A 17,519-nucleotide genomic window follows, 5' to 3' on the forward strand; every position below is an offset into this window, starting at 1 on the left:
ACTGCTGAATCAAAGTTCCTGTAAGCTAAAAATTTCAACAGGATCAACACTTCAGCATGACATCAAAATTTTATTTTCCAGTTGCATTCACAAGAGCTGTCATAAATAACAATAATATGGCAGCCTGTTCTCTAACAAAATCAAGGAAGAATAAAACCAGGGAGAAAATAAACATGGTGGGGTTGACAAAATCTAGTACGCGTCAGGAAAATGTCAATGGAGTAATATTTTTTCTGCAGCTCTTAACTTCCTTTTTTCCAACTCTGTAACTTCTTTTTTCCAAGTCTGAATCTAAATATAAACTTCTTCCCTCATGATCGCACTCAGCAGGCAATCAGTCATAAATTCTGTAATTCTTCCACTAATAAATTAAAACATATCTCTAAAATCTCTGGCTATAGAACTCCTCTGATCAGTATTTTTGCCATTATTAGCATTTTTCCACAGGAAATGCTTGAAAGATTTCCAGAAAACAGAGAAATCTGTTTCTCTTCCTTTCCACCCTGATAGAGCTTTAATGATCACAACTAGACTTCTATTGAAAGATCCCAAAGTATTTACAATGCACAGGAGTGAGACAGAAAGCTGTTTTTAGTTCACAGGAATTTGATGAAAACGACTCTCAAGTCCTCCAACACACTCTGAAGTTGCCAGCACTTGATCCTTTTCTCCCCTGCAGGAGTCTGTCCCCTAGAAGTGCAGCCTCTGGGTGTGGGAACAACCTGCTGAGACTACCAATGGTTCTATTATTTGACTCGTAAAACTTGTAAAAAATCTCACAGAACTACAACGTGCTATTGTGTTCGTAAATCTCTTTCATGACTTAGTTAGCAGCCTGTCTCAAAGCAGTCTGGCCTGTTTCTGCTGCTACCATAAAAGGATTTTTTGAAAGAGCCATTTAACTGTGACCATGGTTTCAGCAACGCTGAGAAGACAAAGGAAGGGCTGAAGTCTGATTCAGACACTTCAGTACTCAGACTCCATCAAATCAGTGTCTTTCCCTCAGAAGGAGCTTATGCATAATTAGCTCTCTTTGTATACTGAATGAACAAATACATCAATATTCAAGATGCATAAAACTGCCACTTGTGAGCTTTAGTTTAGATTTAAGCATTAGAAACCACAGTGCACCACCTATAGAGAGCAGGCTATCAAAGAACATCTTCAGAAGACTAATTTTATATGTACTTTCTCTCTTGTATCTTGAAAAGAATTAAAATAAAAAACAACGTATTTTGTATTTCCCATAGCCAGAGTATTTTTAAATACAAGCAATTATTAATATTACTTCTTGTCACCAGCAAGGAAAGAATTGTATAAACAGAAAATTGATAGAAGTGGCTTCTGAGTTTACCATCAGTTCTTTGTAGCAGTGCCTGCAGGTAGTCACTACTGCATGATACACAGCACAAGATTCTCTGCACTGTGAAGCTGAGTACAATGAATCAAAAGACATTTTTTCTCATTCCTGAATGAATTATTCCCATTCTAAGGGAGATGCTGATTATCTTCCAGCAAGAGCACATTCTGAATAAGTACTGATTATCTACCTTTTAGGACCCACAAAGTTAAGTAGCATTACTTAAAGAAACTGACGATCTGCAACTGTGAAGGTGTAAGATCAGCTCTGTGCTCAGCTTCCCTTTAAAAAAAAAAACAACTAAGTCTAGCCGTCTAGCCATCTAGCCCGCCTAAAATTAGTTCCGTGGATTAAGTATGCCCAAACAGCCCTACACAGTGCATCAGACATGAGGATGGCACACATTTGATCGTATTGATAGATCATTCAACATAGTCACTACTACCAGCATGTGATGGAGCAGCTCCCCAAGGGAAGGCGAACTGAGAGCTCCAGCGTGGGAAATGAGCTCACCAACAAAGGTGCAGCCCCACAGCACCAAGGTACAAGCAAGCTGAGGAGGGTGATGACAGTGACATGTACTGTCACAGACCAGCGAGCCTCAGGCAAGACAAGATAACAGACCAAGACAGAGGTCCCTTGAGCTTCTTGCACAGCAACTCAGAAATGGGGCTTAGGAGCAGCCGCACCTTCGTGCCCTCGGGGTCCTGAAATAGTAAACTTCATTAAGGACTGTAATTTGGTAGAGACACCAGGAGCCCGACTGCCTGAATACAAATAGATATGTGCAAATGCAAAGTTGCCACAAGCAGAGCGAGATGCTACAAAAAAAACCTGTTTTAAAGCTTTATAACTTGAGTACCTTAATTTTCAGCAGTTCATACCTGACTTCATATGGCCTTCACCATTTATTCAGTGTGCTGAAAATTCTATAAATCCAGGAAGCTTTTTCTTATACCTCTTGAATTTGTGTCTTAAGACTTCTTCTCCAGGATTGCTATTTTAAAACCACTGAACTGTGGACCAAGTTTAAACTAAGATATATAGACAGGAAAAACTTTGTTAAAAGGAGTTGAAGGAAAGGATAGTCCTTGTCTTCTTCCTTGTAAGCCTCTTTTCCCCAGGCTTTTCATCCTGACATCAAAGTTTTAATAAGTAAATTTAGCACCATGGCTATTGACAAGAGTCCAAGACAAGCTTCCACTAGAACACTGAAAAGATGAGAAACCACATTTATAATATATAAAACTTGTTGCAACAAGGCAAGACACATTGATGAATTGGCACATCATGCATCTGCCTTTCACTTGGCTATATTATTAAAACTGTAACAATGTACACTGTCCAGCATAGTGCAAGATGTACAGCAAATTAAATAATACAATCAACATGTCCACCACTGTTGCCTTTGGCATCACTTTCTTGTTTTTGTTTTTTTGTTTTGTTTTGTTTTTTTGTTTTTGTTTTTTTACAGTGCTCTCAGACAGCTCTTGGTCTCTGTCAAAGAACACTACGTTATCATATCTCAGCACTAATCTGTGACTAAGGCCAGAGACCTTGCAACACTGAACTAACTGATGTTTAGAGCAGAATTCTAACAGCAGCGCTACGTGTCCTTTGGCAGCTCCTTCCCCCTTCTTCCCTTCCCATTCTCCTCATCCCTTTTCTTACTCCAAACCGTAATTCCAGCTTTGACTCCAACCCTCAGCTGAGACTCTAGCAGAGGACGCCTCTCCACATCAGCATTTCTCCTAGTTTACTATTTCTATCAACCTGGACCCTATCCTGGGAACCTTTCAATTTTCCTCAACCACGAACACCCAACGAAGGCAATTCTAACATCAGAATTCAACTGACTTCATAATTTCCTCTTCAGCCTGTTACTATTGGCCCTCCTCAGTCTCTTTGCCACTAGAATTCTAACCTAAAACAGAAATTCAAGCATCTGAGAAATTTAGACTGTCCACAAGAATAGCTATAGAAACGTCCTACAGTCAAGGATAACCTGTGCTTCTCAAATACTTTCCAGAATGTTATAATCTCCTAAAAGACAGAGGAGAGGAGTGCAATAATTAAAGAATGTAGTATCTGAGAGAGGTGACATACATCAGTTCTTTCAAGGTTCTATACAAGAACATTCATTCAATTCAACCATGAAGAAAGGTATTAATTCAGTGGAAACTACAGACATTGAGCACAGCAAGAGGCTCTTGCTACGGAATCACATCCCTAACATTTCTTCCAGAGTTTCTATACTGCCAATTCCGGCTTCACTTTTAAATAAGATTAATGAATGCTTCAGAGTGTTTGTGATTTACACTAACATAATACATACTTATGTATTTTTCAGCACTCTGATATGTACAAAAGTAAAACAGAATATACAATTTTGCCAAGATTTCAGTTGCTTTTCAGATCAGAAGTGAATTTTTAATTGTAGCATCAAGTAAGTATAGACCTGACTTTTTGTTGGTTTTTTTGTTTTTGTTTTTGTTTTGCAAATGTTCCTTCACTTCCCCAAAAATCAATTAAGCAAGAACGTGGGTTCTTTTAAGCTGCTAAGAAAGACAAGTTCATGGGTAGTCGCCACTTAAATGAAGAGAGGCCCCAGTATCCAAATGAAACACAACACCCAGAAGTGTTTCACTGAAGCACACAGAAAATGGTCTGATATATTTACAATTAGCTTCTCTATAGCAAAAGATAGACAGGAGCACCATTTGCCTACAAAAGACTGGAAATACTTGTGAACTTCTAGTTACCTACTGAATGAAATATTTGAAGGATAAGAACTGGTACCTTACCTTGACATACTCCAAAGTAGGATCTGGAATATTCTGATCTCTAGAACAGAATGGGGCAAGAGGGAGAAGAGAAACAAACAAACAAAAAAAGAATGGTGAGTCCAAATGTTTCTAGTATTACTGAATATTATTAGATCACATTAAAATTCTTGTTCAAAATTGCCTTTGTAAAGGCAGATGGCCTACCCAATCATTTAAGAAATATATTAAACATCAATTCCTTCTGGAAAATCAATAGAGGAGCTACTATTATTGAATTTTGGAAATAAACATCATTATACAGTTTTAAGTGAACTAAAACCAATCTTATGACAAAAATTTCAACAGAGAGCTGAAAATAGTTAAGTTACCTAAAACATTTCAAGTAAATTAAAGAGAGAGAACTTTCAAACTTTTCAGTTTATTTCTCGCACATTTTCCCATTTAGGTTACTGGCAGTGACAGGATTGAGAGGGCATTCACTGCTAACCTACTAGAAAATAAAACACGACATTCACTTTTTATATCATCAAAGCAAAGAATTAATGGGATTGCAGAAGTACAATATTTTACGTTTTGAAAAAAAAAAAAATGGTTCTTGTACTCTTTTGCAAACTTCACAAAATTATCGTAACTTCAACATTACAATTCTTCAAAAGTCAAGTAATCAAGCCATTGCTCTGTCTTAAAAACAAAATCTGTTTTTGCATGTTGTCAATACATACACATGACAAACATTCCCAAGGGCATACAACTCTATGTAATAAGCCCTGTTATCAATTATAACTCTCACAATAAATAGGAATAAAAACTAATATTTGTTTTCAAAGGCTTCTGCATATTTGTTTGTGTTTTGGAATGAGAAGGTTACTAGAGTTTGCAACATAGGCTTGGACGATTTCTACAGACTCTGAGATGACACACACAGTGCTAATTTAAACACAAACACACAAACATGCAACAGACATTATGAAAATCTTGCAGACTCACAAAGCCATCAGGAGCCTGTTATGGCAATACAATTTGCCACACTGCCAACACATGCCCAAAAATTTAGAAAGGGAATTCTGTTCAACTGGAAGTTGCTATGATGTAACACTGGAAATATCAGCAGGTTCAGACAGGAAGAAAATGGGTTACACTGAAATCAACCAACTCAAAATATAGTTTCAAATTTCACCTTTATTTGGAATGTAATTGCTTATCATCAGAAACTAAGTTATTGTTTAATACTCAGTTTAAGGTTTGATTCTCTCACAGCTCTTAATCTAGAAGCGAAACAGAGCCCTTCTGCTTCACAGCCCTGCCTCCAAAGAATATTGCAAAGCGTTCAGCTGTCCAGGTTGGATCGTATGTTGCTGTTTCTCACTACCTCAGTACTTACCAACAGCCAAATTCCATTCCCAGTTAAGTTTAAAAATTAAAAAAAAAAAAAACAAACACCAATGATACCAAATCCAGTGAAAGTAGGATTTGGTCCATTTGCAGTATTTTCCTAGCCAATATCCAAAAAAGAGACATTTGGGCAACCGTGTACACACAAAATACATACAAACATATCAGAGAAAACAGGTGAAGCACAGAGAAAAAAGGAAGCTAGTGTAGAGGGAAAAAAAAAAAAAAAAAAGTTTTCTTTCACAACATTTAGCAATTTAACTGGGGAAAAAAAATCCTATTCTTAACCAGTTCAGCAAAGTTCATAAGCATGGCTAAATTTTTCTCATACCCAAATGATCTGTGGGAAGTCCTGAAAATACTGAATGCTATGAAAAAAAATTAGCAATTTATTTTTCAGAAAAAGAATCTAACAGTGCTAATTTGTACTGTACTCCTAAACAATGAACCTAAGTGATAAAACTAGCTAGTTAACTGCTACTTTAGCAGTGAGAATGCTTTCTTCTGGTATTCACAAACTCTACTCCTGTACACTGGCTTTGCTATGGACTCTACTGTTCCCACTGTCAAATGCAAAGCAACAAATCTTTAGGACAGATCAAGCCAAAGCAAAATAAATGAAAGAGGTAGAAACGCTTCCAGACAAAGCAGTCTGTTTCCTGCCATATAAAGCAAAGAACCCAGGACTGAAAGAAAGCGACCTACTTTTCTTTCACTGCACTTATTCACCATCCACATGACAAAAGTGCTTTGAAAATTTTGGCCTTGGGAAAAAGACACCGTAGCAAATCTCTACAAGAGCACCATAATATTTAATCTAATAAACTGATACACAATAAAACATAGCAAATCCTACAGTGCTCCACTACTACAGTTTGTGGAAAGGAATGCCTATGCTGTAAGCCCTCCTCATCTCAGCCACGTTTCTCCTAACAGATCTTCCCTCTTCTCTCCCTACCTTATCTTGTCTAAGTCTTCATCTTCGTGCAATTTTTTGAGATCATTTTCAAGGAAGGTAACTTTCACTGATGTGCAATAACTGATAGTAAAGATTAATTATTTCACTTTCGTATCATGCAATTCCAGCATAAAGCTGCCACGCTAAGCAGTTGGCCAAAACAACTAGGAACTAAGCACAAAACTAACTCCTGAGTATCAGCTCTCAGTTAGTAGTGATGAAGCACCATTTATGTCTCATGCTCCCAGTAAAGGAAACCTATCCTGTCAAGACCCTTAAGAAAAATAAAAGCTTTTTTTTTTTTTTTTTTTTGTAAGTCATCTTAATAAAAAGGGCAAATTCACAACACACTATTTGTATCGGATAGTCTTCAGGAAAAAAACAACACAACATTTTAGGATAAGTACTTGCAGGCTCTGCTACGTCTCAAAATCAATTCAATCAAAGGCTTATTTCAATAACACCAAACTTTTCCTCTTTCATCAGATTTTACTACATTTCAAGTAAATGCTAATGTTTCTCTTCATAATGAGCTTGACTTTACAGCTTTGCTCATTTGCATGCTTACCTACAATATGTACAAATTAGAGTCTGTAAGACAACCATTACTGTGTGAACTGTGGATTCACAGATTGGGTGTTATTACATATTCCAGCTTCCTGTTAATCAGATAAGCTCAATTCTCATTCAGCCAAAAAGCCCATTAAATGCAGAAAGAAGTCTTCTGGAATATTTTCAGAGCACCTCAAAGTAAGGCGCTGGGTAAGCACTCCATATGTCACACAGAATTGGCTTCACACTCTTTTCATACTCAGATTGTCACAAAATATGATTTAAGAAAGGGATGTGAATACATACTCCCACATCTATTGTGGGTATTCACAACCATGCCACCTCATTTCAAGAGCTCTCTCCAGCATGTTTCTGTTAACCCTTCTCCACACGTACCAATAGCATGCATGCACGCAAGTGCAAGTCCTCCACATGTCTGTGTTGTAACTGCGGTAGAATAAAATACTCCTCCAGTAACAATTCACCAGTAGAAGCAAGCAGTTCATCATCACACTCTTAACCTCCACTATTCTAAGGCTGTCCCGGCCAGAATCATACATTCTTTCTTGATCTTCCCCTGATACATCTGAAAACATCTTTCTCACCGCTGGAGCACAAACCCAACTCTGATCATTCAGCTCAGTGGATGCAGAACAGCCAGAATTTGTGAGCAGCTTTTCCTTTTCTGCAGATTCTGAGGTTTGCTCAATAATTCTCTAGCACTATATCAATGAAGAATCTTTAAGTAGAATCTTTAACTATTTTTTTCTATCCATTTTAAGAAAACCTCCATCTTCCTACGATTGTATGTTACCTTCCAACCTTTTTGCTGCTGTGAAGAGCCCTACAACATACAGACCTGCACAGACTAAGCCATATTAAGCACCTGCTTTCTCTGGCCCTTGTCACCCTCATAGCCACACTTACCAAGTAACTGTGATAACTTCAATACAATTTAAGTATGGACATAACAGTATTATCAGAGATGCCCAAATCCTCCTCATCATTAAACAAGATAATAATTCTTACATGTTGTGAAAACTGCTGACGGTCCATAAGTACATTATTTGCGCTATTAAGCGTTTTTTTAAATGTTCTTGTGGGGAAAAACAGTAGGACACATTGCTACAAGAAAGCATGTTTCTTTGTTTTACAGTGACCATTGCTAGTGACACTTTTTAAAGCAGCTCCTTTCTTCTACATTGAAAAAGCAATGCTGAGAAGAACAAATTTCTCAACAGTGCCAAGGCTGCTGCCTGACAAATCAAAGTGAAGACAGTACAGGCTCAAAGGAGTCTGATAAACTGAAAAATGTACCAACCTGTTGTGTGGCTGCTTAGACAGACAGAACTGCTATAGAGACCAGATAGCACTAGAAGCCTTCTTCAATTTGTCTCCAAATTCCTTCCATCTACATAGATTTAAGAAATACCCAACTACTTAATTTTGAAGGTACATGTCTGAACACGCTAGACATATTGTATTTAAGTATATGTACTGCAGATTAATGCTATTTGCACTGTAAACTAGAGTAAAGATGTGGTGATTTTATCCTTGAGCAGCTTCTGCATAACACAAACTCCTACTACATTCCTAACTTCATTCCTCTCTTCTGTCTACAGCTGCAGAACGCTATGAACGTGACTCACTCAAACACCAGTGGAAACAAGTGCAAACTTCTATGTCTAACTGCATAATGACCTGCAGTTCACACAAGAACAGCAAGGACTATTCAGTAATTAAACTCAAGAAAAGATAAAACATCCTCTTCTCTGAAATTAAATAAAATCTTCACTCATTCATACTTGTTCAGAATGCCTCTGCAGAGCTAATATTATAGCCATTTCCTTTCACCACTTCCATCTTCTGCAATCCCTTCACTTGCTCCATTCTACCAATTAGAGCAGAAAAATCTATCCTACTTTTATTACCTTTTCCAAGTCAACTTCTAATTCTGAGCCACAGACAGTACAGTTCTCTCTACAATTCAACCACAAGCCCCAAGTAGGAGCTTTCATTATTCTATTTTCCATAACGTTTAGAAGTCCAAGAGCCAAAGCTTGCTCTCTAAAGCTGTTCTTAAGTGTCCTTTTTCCAGGACAGTCACAAAGCTGTGAAAGCAGTGGTTGTGCAGCAGAACTATGGCTTATCAAAAACAGTCGTGCCTTTTATAAATTTTTCTGCATACGTGCTGTCATCTGTTCATTTATATCTTCATCTGGCAATTCTTTACAGTCAGTGCCTTGTTTGCTGTAGTTCCTCAGAATTGAGTTATTCAGAAATTTAAAATCACTTCAATTTATTTAAATAAAAAAAGAGGCACACTCAATGGTATCACAGATTCTATCGATTTATCTGAAGCTCATGTAAACTGAGGTACAAAAATTACTCACAAAGGATGACTGTCACCTAGCTGATGTGCTTTCAATGTGTTTGACCTGAAACAAAGCAAAGCTAATCCTTTGTTTTAGCACTAAGAAGATGGTGGGAGGAAAAGCTGTCCTACCTGACTGCCTCTTTAATTCAGTTTAACCTCATTGCATCAGGCACCACTCCATACAGGAGAGCAAACAAGACGAATGTTCAATACATTGCCCTATGTAACATTTAACTCTGCTGCATATATTTCACTCAATTTCATTGATTTCCTCCTTACTAACAGATCAGAAATTTATAACCCTACATAATTACTTGGTTGCTCATCTCCCGTCTTCACATCATCCAGCTAAGTTGTACTTTGACAAGTTGGTACTAGTGAGTTGCTCAGCACAGAGCTCCAAGAATATGCAATCTCATCATCACGTAATAAACTGTGGCTGCTACAAGTACTTTCAGAAGCCAGTAGGTATCTCACAATCTATCATGAAAATACATATCAGACTGCGACACAAGAAAAATCACAATGCAAAGTATCTTTTACTAACCAACAATTTTTGCTAGAAAGTAGAAGTACAGACACACATCATAGTTTCATCCAGAGTGTGACAGACTGACAGGTTCATGGCAACAGACATAAAATTAATAAAACTTATGATACAGAAATGGTCAAAGGTAACCAGAGGTAACAATTTTTCTAATGATCTTGCAAAAAAGTTTCGTATCTGAAGAACTGTATTGCCACATTTAAATTCAACACACACTGTTATCATAGAATCCTTAGAGATGGAAGGGACCTTTAAGGGTCACCTAGTCCAACTCCCCTGCAATGAATAGGGACATTCTCAGCTAGATCAGGCTGCTCAGAGCATGGTCCAGCCTGGCCTTGAATGACTACAGTAACGGGGCTTCCACCACCTCCCTAGGCAACCTGTGCCAGTGCCTCACCACCCTCACCACCCTCACTGTAAAATACTTTTTCCTTATATCCAATCCAGTCCAAATCTACCCCCTATCCTATTACCACAGACGCTGCTAAAGAGGCTGTCTCCTTCTTTCTTGTAGCTTCTCTTTAGATACTGAACGGTCAACTCCGAGCCTTCTCTTCTCCAGGCTGAACAGCCTCAGCCCTCTCTGTCCTCATAGGAGAGGTGTTCCATCCCTTGGATCCTTTTTGTGACCCCACCTCCCCCGGATGTGCTCCAACAGGTCTACATCTCTCTTGTGCAGAGGACTCCACATCTAGAAGCAGTACTCCAAGTGAGTCCTCACCAGTGCAGAGCAGAGGGGCTGGATCATCTCCCCCGACCTGCTGGTCACAAATCTTTTGATGTAGCCCAGGATATGGATGGCTTTCTCAGCTGTGAGGGCACGTTGCTAGCTTATGACCAGCTTCCAATCCATCAGCATTCCCAAGCTCTTTTTTTGGCAGTGCTGCACTCAATCCTTTCAGCTCCCAGTTTATATTGCTGGTGGGGGTTGCCTCGATCCAGGTGTAAGACCTTGCACTTGGCTTTGTTGAATCTCATGAGGTTCACCTGGGCCCACTGTTCAAGCCTGCATAGATCCATCTGGATGACATCTTGTCCTTCAATTGTGCCAACTGTATACCACAGCTTCGTGTCATCTGCAAACTTGCTGAGGATGCACTTCACCCACTGCCATTGTCATTGATGAAGATATTAAAGAGTACTGGCTCTGATACTGACCCCTTGGGGACACCACTTATCACTGACCTCCATCCAGACACCGAGCCACTGACCACTACTTTCTGGGTTTGATTCTGCAGCCAGTTCTTCGTCCATCAAACAGTATACTTACCAAATCCATCTCTCTCCAATTCAGAGAGAAGGACGTTGTGGGGTACTACATCAAAGATCTAACTGAAGTCCAGATTGACAACATCAGTGGCTCCTCCCTTGTGGTGCAATTACACCATCACAGAAGGCTAATGGGTTGGTAAAGCAGGATTTGCCTATGGTGAAGTCATGATGGTTCTCTCATATCACCTCCTCCCTGTCTTCCATGTGCCACCAGGCATTTCACCTGACTGCCGCCACTTTTCAAATATCATTGAAAGTGGCTTGGTGACTACATCAGCCAATTCCATCAGGACTCTGGAATACATCTCACCAGGATCCATAGACTTGTGGATGTTTAGGTTCCTCATGTGGTCACAAACCTGATCTTCATTCACAGTTGAGGGATGTTGTCCCTTTTTTCTAAACCAGTTGTTCAAGGGCTGTGTGATGAGCAGTTATCAGAGGAGACAAAGACAAAAAAGTTGAGTATCTCACCCTTCACCTTGCCTCTCGTTACCTGTTCGCTGGTGTCACTCACTGAGGGTACACCCTCTTGTCTTTCCTTTTCTGGCTGAGGTACCTGTAGAAATCTTTCTTGTTCTTCTTGGCACCCCTTGCCAAGTTTACTTCAAGTTGAGCCTTGGCTTTCTTGACACCATCCTTACGCAGCCTAGCAGCTTCCTTGTAGTCTTCCTACAGTACATGTCCTGTTTCCACTGCCTGTGTATTTTCTTACTGTGCTTCAGTTTGACCAGTAGGTCCCAGTTCAGCCATGTCAGTCTCCAGTTTTCCTTTCCTGACTTCCTACACCCAGGGATGGAGAGCTGTTGTGCCCCAAAGAAAGCTTCCCTAAAGATCTGCCAGCTCAATTATTTACTAGTTTTTCTTCCATACAGAGGAGAAAAAAAAAAAAAGAAAAAAAAAAAAAGCAACACAACAACCAACCGAACAAAAAACCTGTAGAACTTCATTGATCTAAAAGTGATGAAAAAATCACTTAATTGATACAATTTTATTTTTCTCTTAATTTTCAAAGTGCACCCAACCATGTGCTTTAACTGCAGACAGAACAGATCTACAAAAAAACATATTCAAACTGAAACTGTTCAACAAATAGCATTTATATAATAAATATTACATTATTCATTTTGAGTGATTAAAAATGTTGTCAATATTACGTTTTTTAAACAAGCTATCAAGCTTAAAACAATGACATGCCTGAGTCTCAGTTCCGTATAAGCACATCCATATACACATGAAACACTGTAATCCTAAAAATGGTTAGTTTTGGTCTACTGATGTCAAATAGAGCATTAGAGTTGAACAGCACGTCATGAAGTTTGACTAAAACATTCACATTTCTAACTTTTGTGAACAGCATTATAGCAATGAAAGACTGCTTTACTCTTAATTATAATAAACATTATATACATCTCTATAATAGAATCAAAATACTACAAGGCTATTCTAATAAAACATAGATAAGGTAGTGTGGAATTTCCTATATTATAGTATAACTGATGCAATTAACCAACCAAACAACCTGAACATGAGCCTAAATGGCAGAATGTGTACCACAGGAAAATAAGACCCACTCTCTCAATATTCTTTTTAAAAAACAAGCGAAAGGTGCAGAGACATCACAAGAAGATTCAGAAGTGTAAACTTGACAGCAAATATGACAATGACTCAGAAATTGCTGACATAGCATTGTGTGTATTTTAGAAAAGCCTTTGGAAGATCAAACAGAAATAGCACTTGCTGTTATGTCTCAAAAGATATAAATTCTACTAATTGACATTACTGCAAAAGGAAAAGTACGTGGAAATCTGAAATATTCAGTAAATTAAAAAAAAAAAAAAAAAAAGAAATTCTCAAAATTCCTGAAATCTATATCCATCAGATTCCATCCTACCTCAAATATTGCAAATTTTACACTTTCTTGTTTAGCTTCTCTCATCAAGAAGCAAACCAAGCACTAGAGAGGAAATCAGCTTTCATTAGCATACAAAGTTATAACAGATGCACCTGTAACTAGGCATTTAGAGGCCTAGGAAAACATCTAACAATCCCTATGCAACAGGCAAATGTAAATTAAGATTTCATAAGTACCTGGTATGGAGTTTGTTGCTCTTCCCATTTTGTAGAGGGTACTCTTCTATGACATCCTGTACAAAAGGTGGCTGTTGCCTTTGTGTTCTGGTGTTTGGTAACATTCCCACATGGTTAAACATATCACAAGCCCTAACTTTAACCGTTCCTTTCTTCTTCCTGGGGAGAGTGCCATGGATAGATATGTCTTGAAAGGAGTCTGAGCGATGCTCAGTTAGTGAAGGTTTGGTGGTCAAAAGGTCCATGGACGATGCTAACGAGAACTGATGGTTCACTGAGACATTTCTGGGAAGACTTGCAAATTTCCCTGCGGCTATCATTCTTGATTCTGGAGGAGGAGAAAAAAAAAAAAAAAATCAGTATGAATCAAAGTCCCATTTTAATGGAAATTAAATATCACGATTAACAAAAGCACCTAGAACTGAACCTCACTTTGCATTAATGCATTCAGCTCCTTCAAGGCGTAGCTTGTATTATAATCAAGTCACATTCTGCCCAATTGCATGTGTCAAGTACATGTGTTTATTAACTTTTACACATTCCACTTTTCTGTACCAAATTCTTTTTAATTCTTTATATCCTCTGAGGAGTCAGACACCAACTCAAAATAATTAACAAAAAGCAAAAGTTGAGCATTTTGACAAAAAATAAGGGACATGACAGGTTGGTTTGGAAGAGAACATTTGTAAATCCAGCGGATGGCACACTGTTAGGAAAAATCTTCCTGGACAGTTTTGCTCAAGTAATAAATCTAGCAAAGAACCCGTCACACATTTCTTACTGGCTGAAAACTAAAGGGCTCTATCCTAGAGATACAGGCAGGAGCAGATTACTGGAATTCTCTTCTGCAGCATGCACAGCCTGTTGGCTCAAATCGTTGCTGACAGTAGGGATTTACATAGCTGTCAGTCTCTTTTTCAATCAATTATAGCCTGCTGTACAGTACAGGTTTTTCTGTTATCATGAGCAAAAAACCTTGTGACAAACACTTCAGACACACTAATGGATCCCTCTTCATCAAAAGGAAAAAAACAAAACAAAACAAAAAAAACACTCCACCTATCTCATGCTCACTTCACAGCGTTATATTACAGAAGTCAAGATGCCTTGTCCTATCCAGATATATTAGCCTACAAAAGCCAGTCCATGGAACAAACAGCACAAGGTCAATCAACCCCACGCTATTTGATCCAGATGGTAGCCAACCAGGTGTCTCCTATGCAAACTGGAAAACCACACAAGCAGCACAGACTGATAATCAGAAGGCAGGAAAGATTTTCTCAAGTAGCTGACTGAGAGAATCTGTTCTGACTTGGTCTAGTTTCAGGAAAACAAAACAAAGCAAAGAGTAGTACCTCAAAGGCCTAGCAGTCTGGAAGACAGCTTCCAGCTACACAAGAATTCCTCTGGTTTTGGGAAATGCACAGGTTGCAACAGAATCAGAGCTGGATCCAATAGTCCTGCTTGCTTCTCCAGCCTGAGCACCACAGGTACTAGGAAAGTGAGGCTGCATTGATACTACTGTTACAGAGGTTGTTGCAACAGGCTTAGTTTTACAGTAACGCTAAACCTGATCTCTGATTTATTCTATTTTCTTCCAGCTGTGTTGCAGATTCACAGGTTTCCAGAATTCCATCTCAAACTCTATTGCACTTCTCCCATATTGAAGGTCCTACAATAAATACTCAACTATGATAAATAATATTTAGGCTATGATTTTTTTTTTTTTTTAAATCTTTAATTTGCCAAGGCTTCCAGCACATCTGCTATATAATGTAGCAGAAAAGCCTCTGGGCATAGCAGTTCTGAGTATCTGTTTGACTTTGCTCAGGTTTCTTGTTGCAAAGAATAGAAAAAGAGCTGAGAAGTCAAAATGAAATGATTTTGTCACACAGATCCAAACAATACTCAACATTTGAAAGAAAGAAAGCCACACGCTCACAAAAGGCCTTAATAAATTGTAATACAGGACTTTTGTGTGAAATACTGTTACCTCTTCATTTATCAAGTGCCTTGAGAGCAGTTTCTGATTGTTAGTATGAATAATATCACATGATCATTTTCAAAATAAAACAAAGTGCTGCAAGGCCTTTGTAAATACAAATATTTGTATTACAAATATTCTAAGCAAAACAACTGGCCCAGAGATAAGAAGCTCTGTAATGCAAATGTTTACCACAAAACTACAGTTTCCTAGCTAGAATAAACTAACAGAGCTTCTTTCCAGTAAAGTCAGCTTTATTATCACAGATGAATGACAACACTGATCTCAAGCAACAAGGGGGTAAAAAAACAAAACAAAATTAAGCTTCTTGGAAGTCACACAGTCACTTGAAAACCTCAACCTTTGTGTGCTTAATGTAAGGAAGCAAATATCACTTATAAAGGAACTAAAAAAAAAACCAGAGGCCAACTCGCTCATATTTCCAAATGCATTCCTATTTTCCTTCTGGGGCTGAGATTCTGTACTTAATAATCATATTTTCTTATTGATTTATTAAAAAACTCACACCTTTAAAACTCCGAGTTTTGACTACATAAGTGTAGATCATCTAGTCAGAAGGAACTTGCTTAGGCCTTCCTGCAAGTTCCCACTGAAACAAAACATGATATTTCATATAAATTGGTAGTAAAATTGAGTAGGTAAAAGTATAACCAAAGGAAGCTTCAGGTTAATAGTGCCAGGTGAGTCCACGATAGGACTTACAATGGCAATACACTCTCAACAACTTTTATGGACCCTGTTCAAGGATTCATGAAGATAATTATTCCCTCTCCTGACCCAATCCCAGGATTATTATAGCAATCCAATAGATTTCCAGTTCAATATTCACCAAATAAATGATGACTTTCCAAAGTCCACCATTTTCCTTTCAATTTCCCAGTAAACCCTTCTTAAAATAGAAAAACCAACGATACTTCCACCAGTTATGCCCAAATCATTGTACCTTTTATAAAACTCACTCCCTCAGTAACATCCTACATTTCTCATATTCAACACCTAATTCTCAAATTCACATTTTTTAATTTTTCGAGTAATTGAGTTGAAGTTCCCCACCTAAGAGATACCTAACATTTAAGAAATTATAGGACACTTCGCCGCAATTCTGTGTGCACACAAACTTTGATATGTCAAGCAATACTCTCCTCAAAAAAAAAAGGAAAACAACAACAACAACAAAAAAAAAAAAACAGCCCAGATCTGCTAACTTCTACCCAAAAAATTATCTGCCTGCCTATTTGCTCTTATACTATGTATTCTTGACAAACGGCAACTGAAATTACAGCAACTAACTTGGTAACAAAAGTCATGCCAAACTACCTATACATTTTTTCTTGTATTGAATGTAAACAATGCAAGGAGGGAGCCTCTTCAGCTGAAGAGTCTGGAATGTCTCAAATACTTTAGCATATGATTCAAAGAATGTCTGTCTTTGTTTGACTAGAGATGGAACCCCTTTCAGTTTTATTTCCTAAAAGACACAGCACTTAAAACATCTGCAATCATGCATTCAACAATGGAAATGGTAGAAATAATAGCAGATGGATAGGCCAAAAGCCACTTAGATGAACAAATTCCTATTTGTCAAACTGCAGCATTTAACAAAGCAGAGCACTTCACCAGTCATGCAAGTTCCCTCTAACTGCGTACGAAGAGTTTATTTCTTGAAAATATACTGTTAAAAAGAAAAAACAGCTAGATTTTGGTGTTTTGTTGTTGTTGTTTGTTTGTTTGTTTTAAACGGAGAATGTGGATTTCTCTTTCTTCAGTCCATAATTGAGAAAAGTATAAGGGAATGGAACTGGCAGAAGTCAGATTCTGAGTTCAGAAAATTGGAGGGCATAAAGTGTTTCCAGCTAACTTCTAACTTGTCTTTTGGTTATGAGTGGGGAGAAATGGGAATGAATACAAATTAAGTTATTTTTAAAATCAACATAGCCTTTACAGAACCTTATGAGATCGTGCACAGAATGACATACGTATCTGGTGGGCAAGATCAAACATGAACAAAGCTCTAACCCAGCGGAATGGGTATCTCTTCATATCACTGCTCAAAACCAAAGAAAAGACACAAACAATGAAGCAAACTTTGCTTCCGCCAGAATTATACACAAAAACCTTTCTATTCATGCCCTCTTGGCTTTGGAACGCAGATACATATACTGCTCTGAAAGTAATT

General features: G+C 38.1%; 1 protein-coding gene across 1 annotated transcript in view; it reads right to left on the reverse strand.

Annotated features, from left to right (window-relative positions):
- Positions 1–17,519, reverse strand: part of BCAR3 (BCAR3 adaptor protein, NSP family member) — a gene marked incomplete at its 3' end in the record, with an annotated part of 74,163 nt that overhangs the window by 27,756 nt on the left and 28,888 nt on the right. The window contains exons 2-3 of the mRNA XM_079535193.1: positions 13,339–13,666; positions 4,165–4,204 (exon numbers count right to left, since the gene is read on the reverse strand). Of these exons, the coding sequence (XP_079391319.1) occupies positions 4,165–4,204; positions 13,339–13,658 (360 nt within the window). The 5' untranslated portion in view covers positions 13,659–13,666. The remainder of the gene's footprint in view (positions 1–4,164; positions 4,205–13,338; positions 13,667–17,519) is intronic.

This window comes from Tetrao urogallus (genome assembly GCF_951394365.1).
Source record: "Tetrao urogallus genome assembly, chromosome: 5".
Classification (NCBI taxonomy): domain Eukaryota; kingdom Metazoa; phylum Chordata; class Aves; order Galliformes; family Phasianidae; genus Tetrao; species Tetrao urogallus.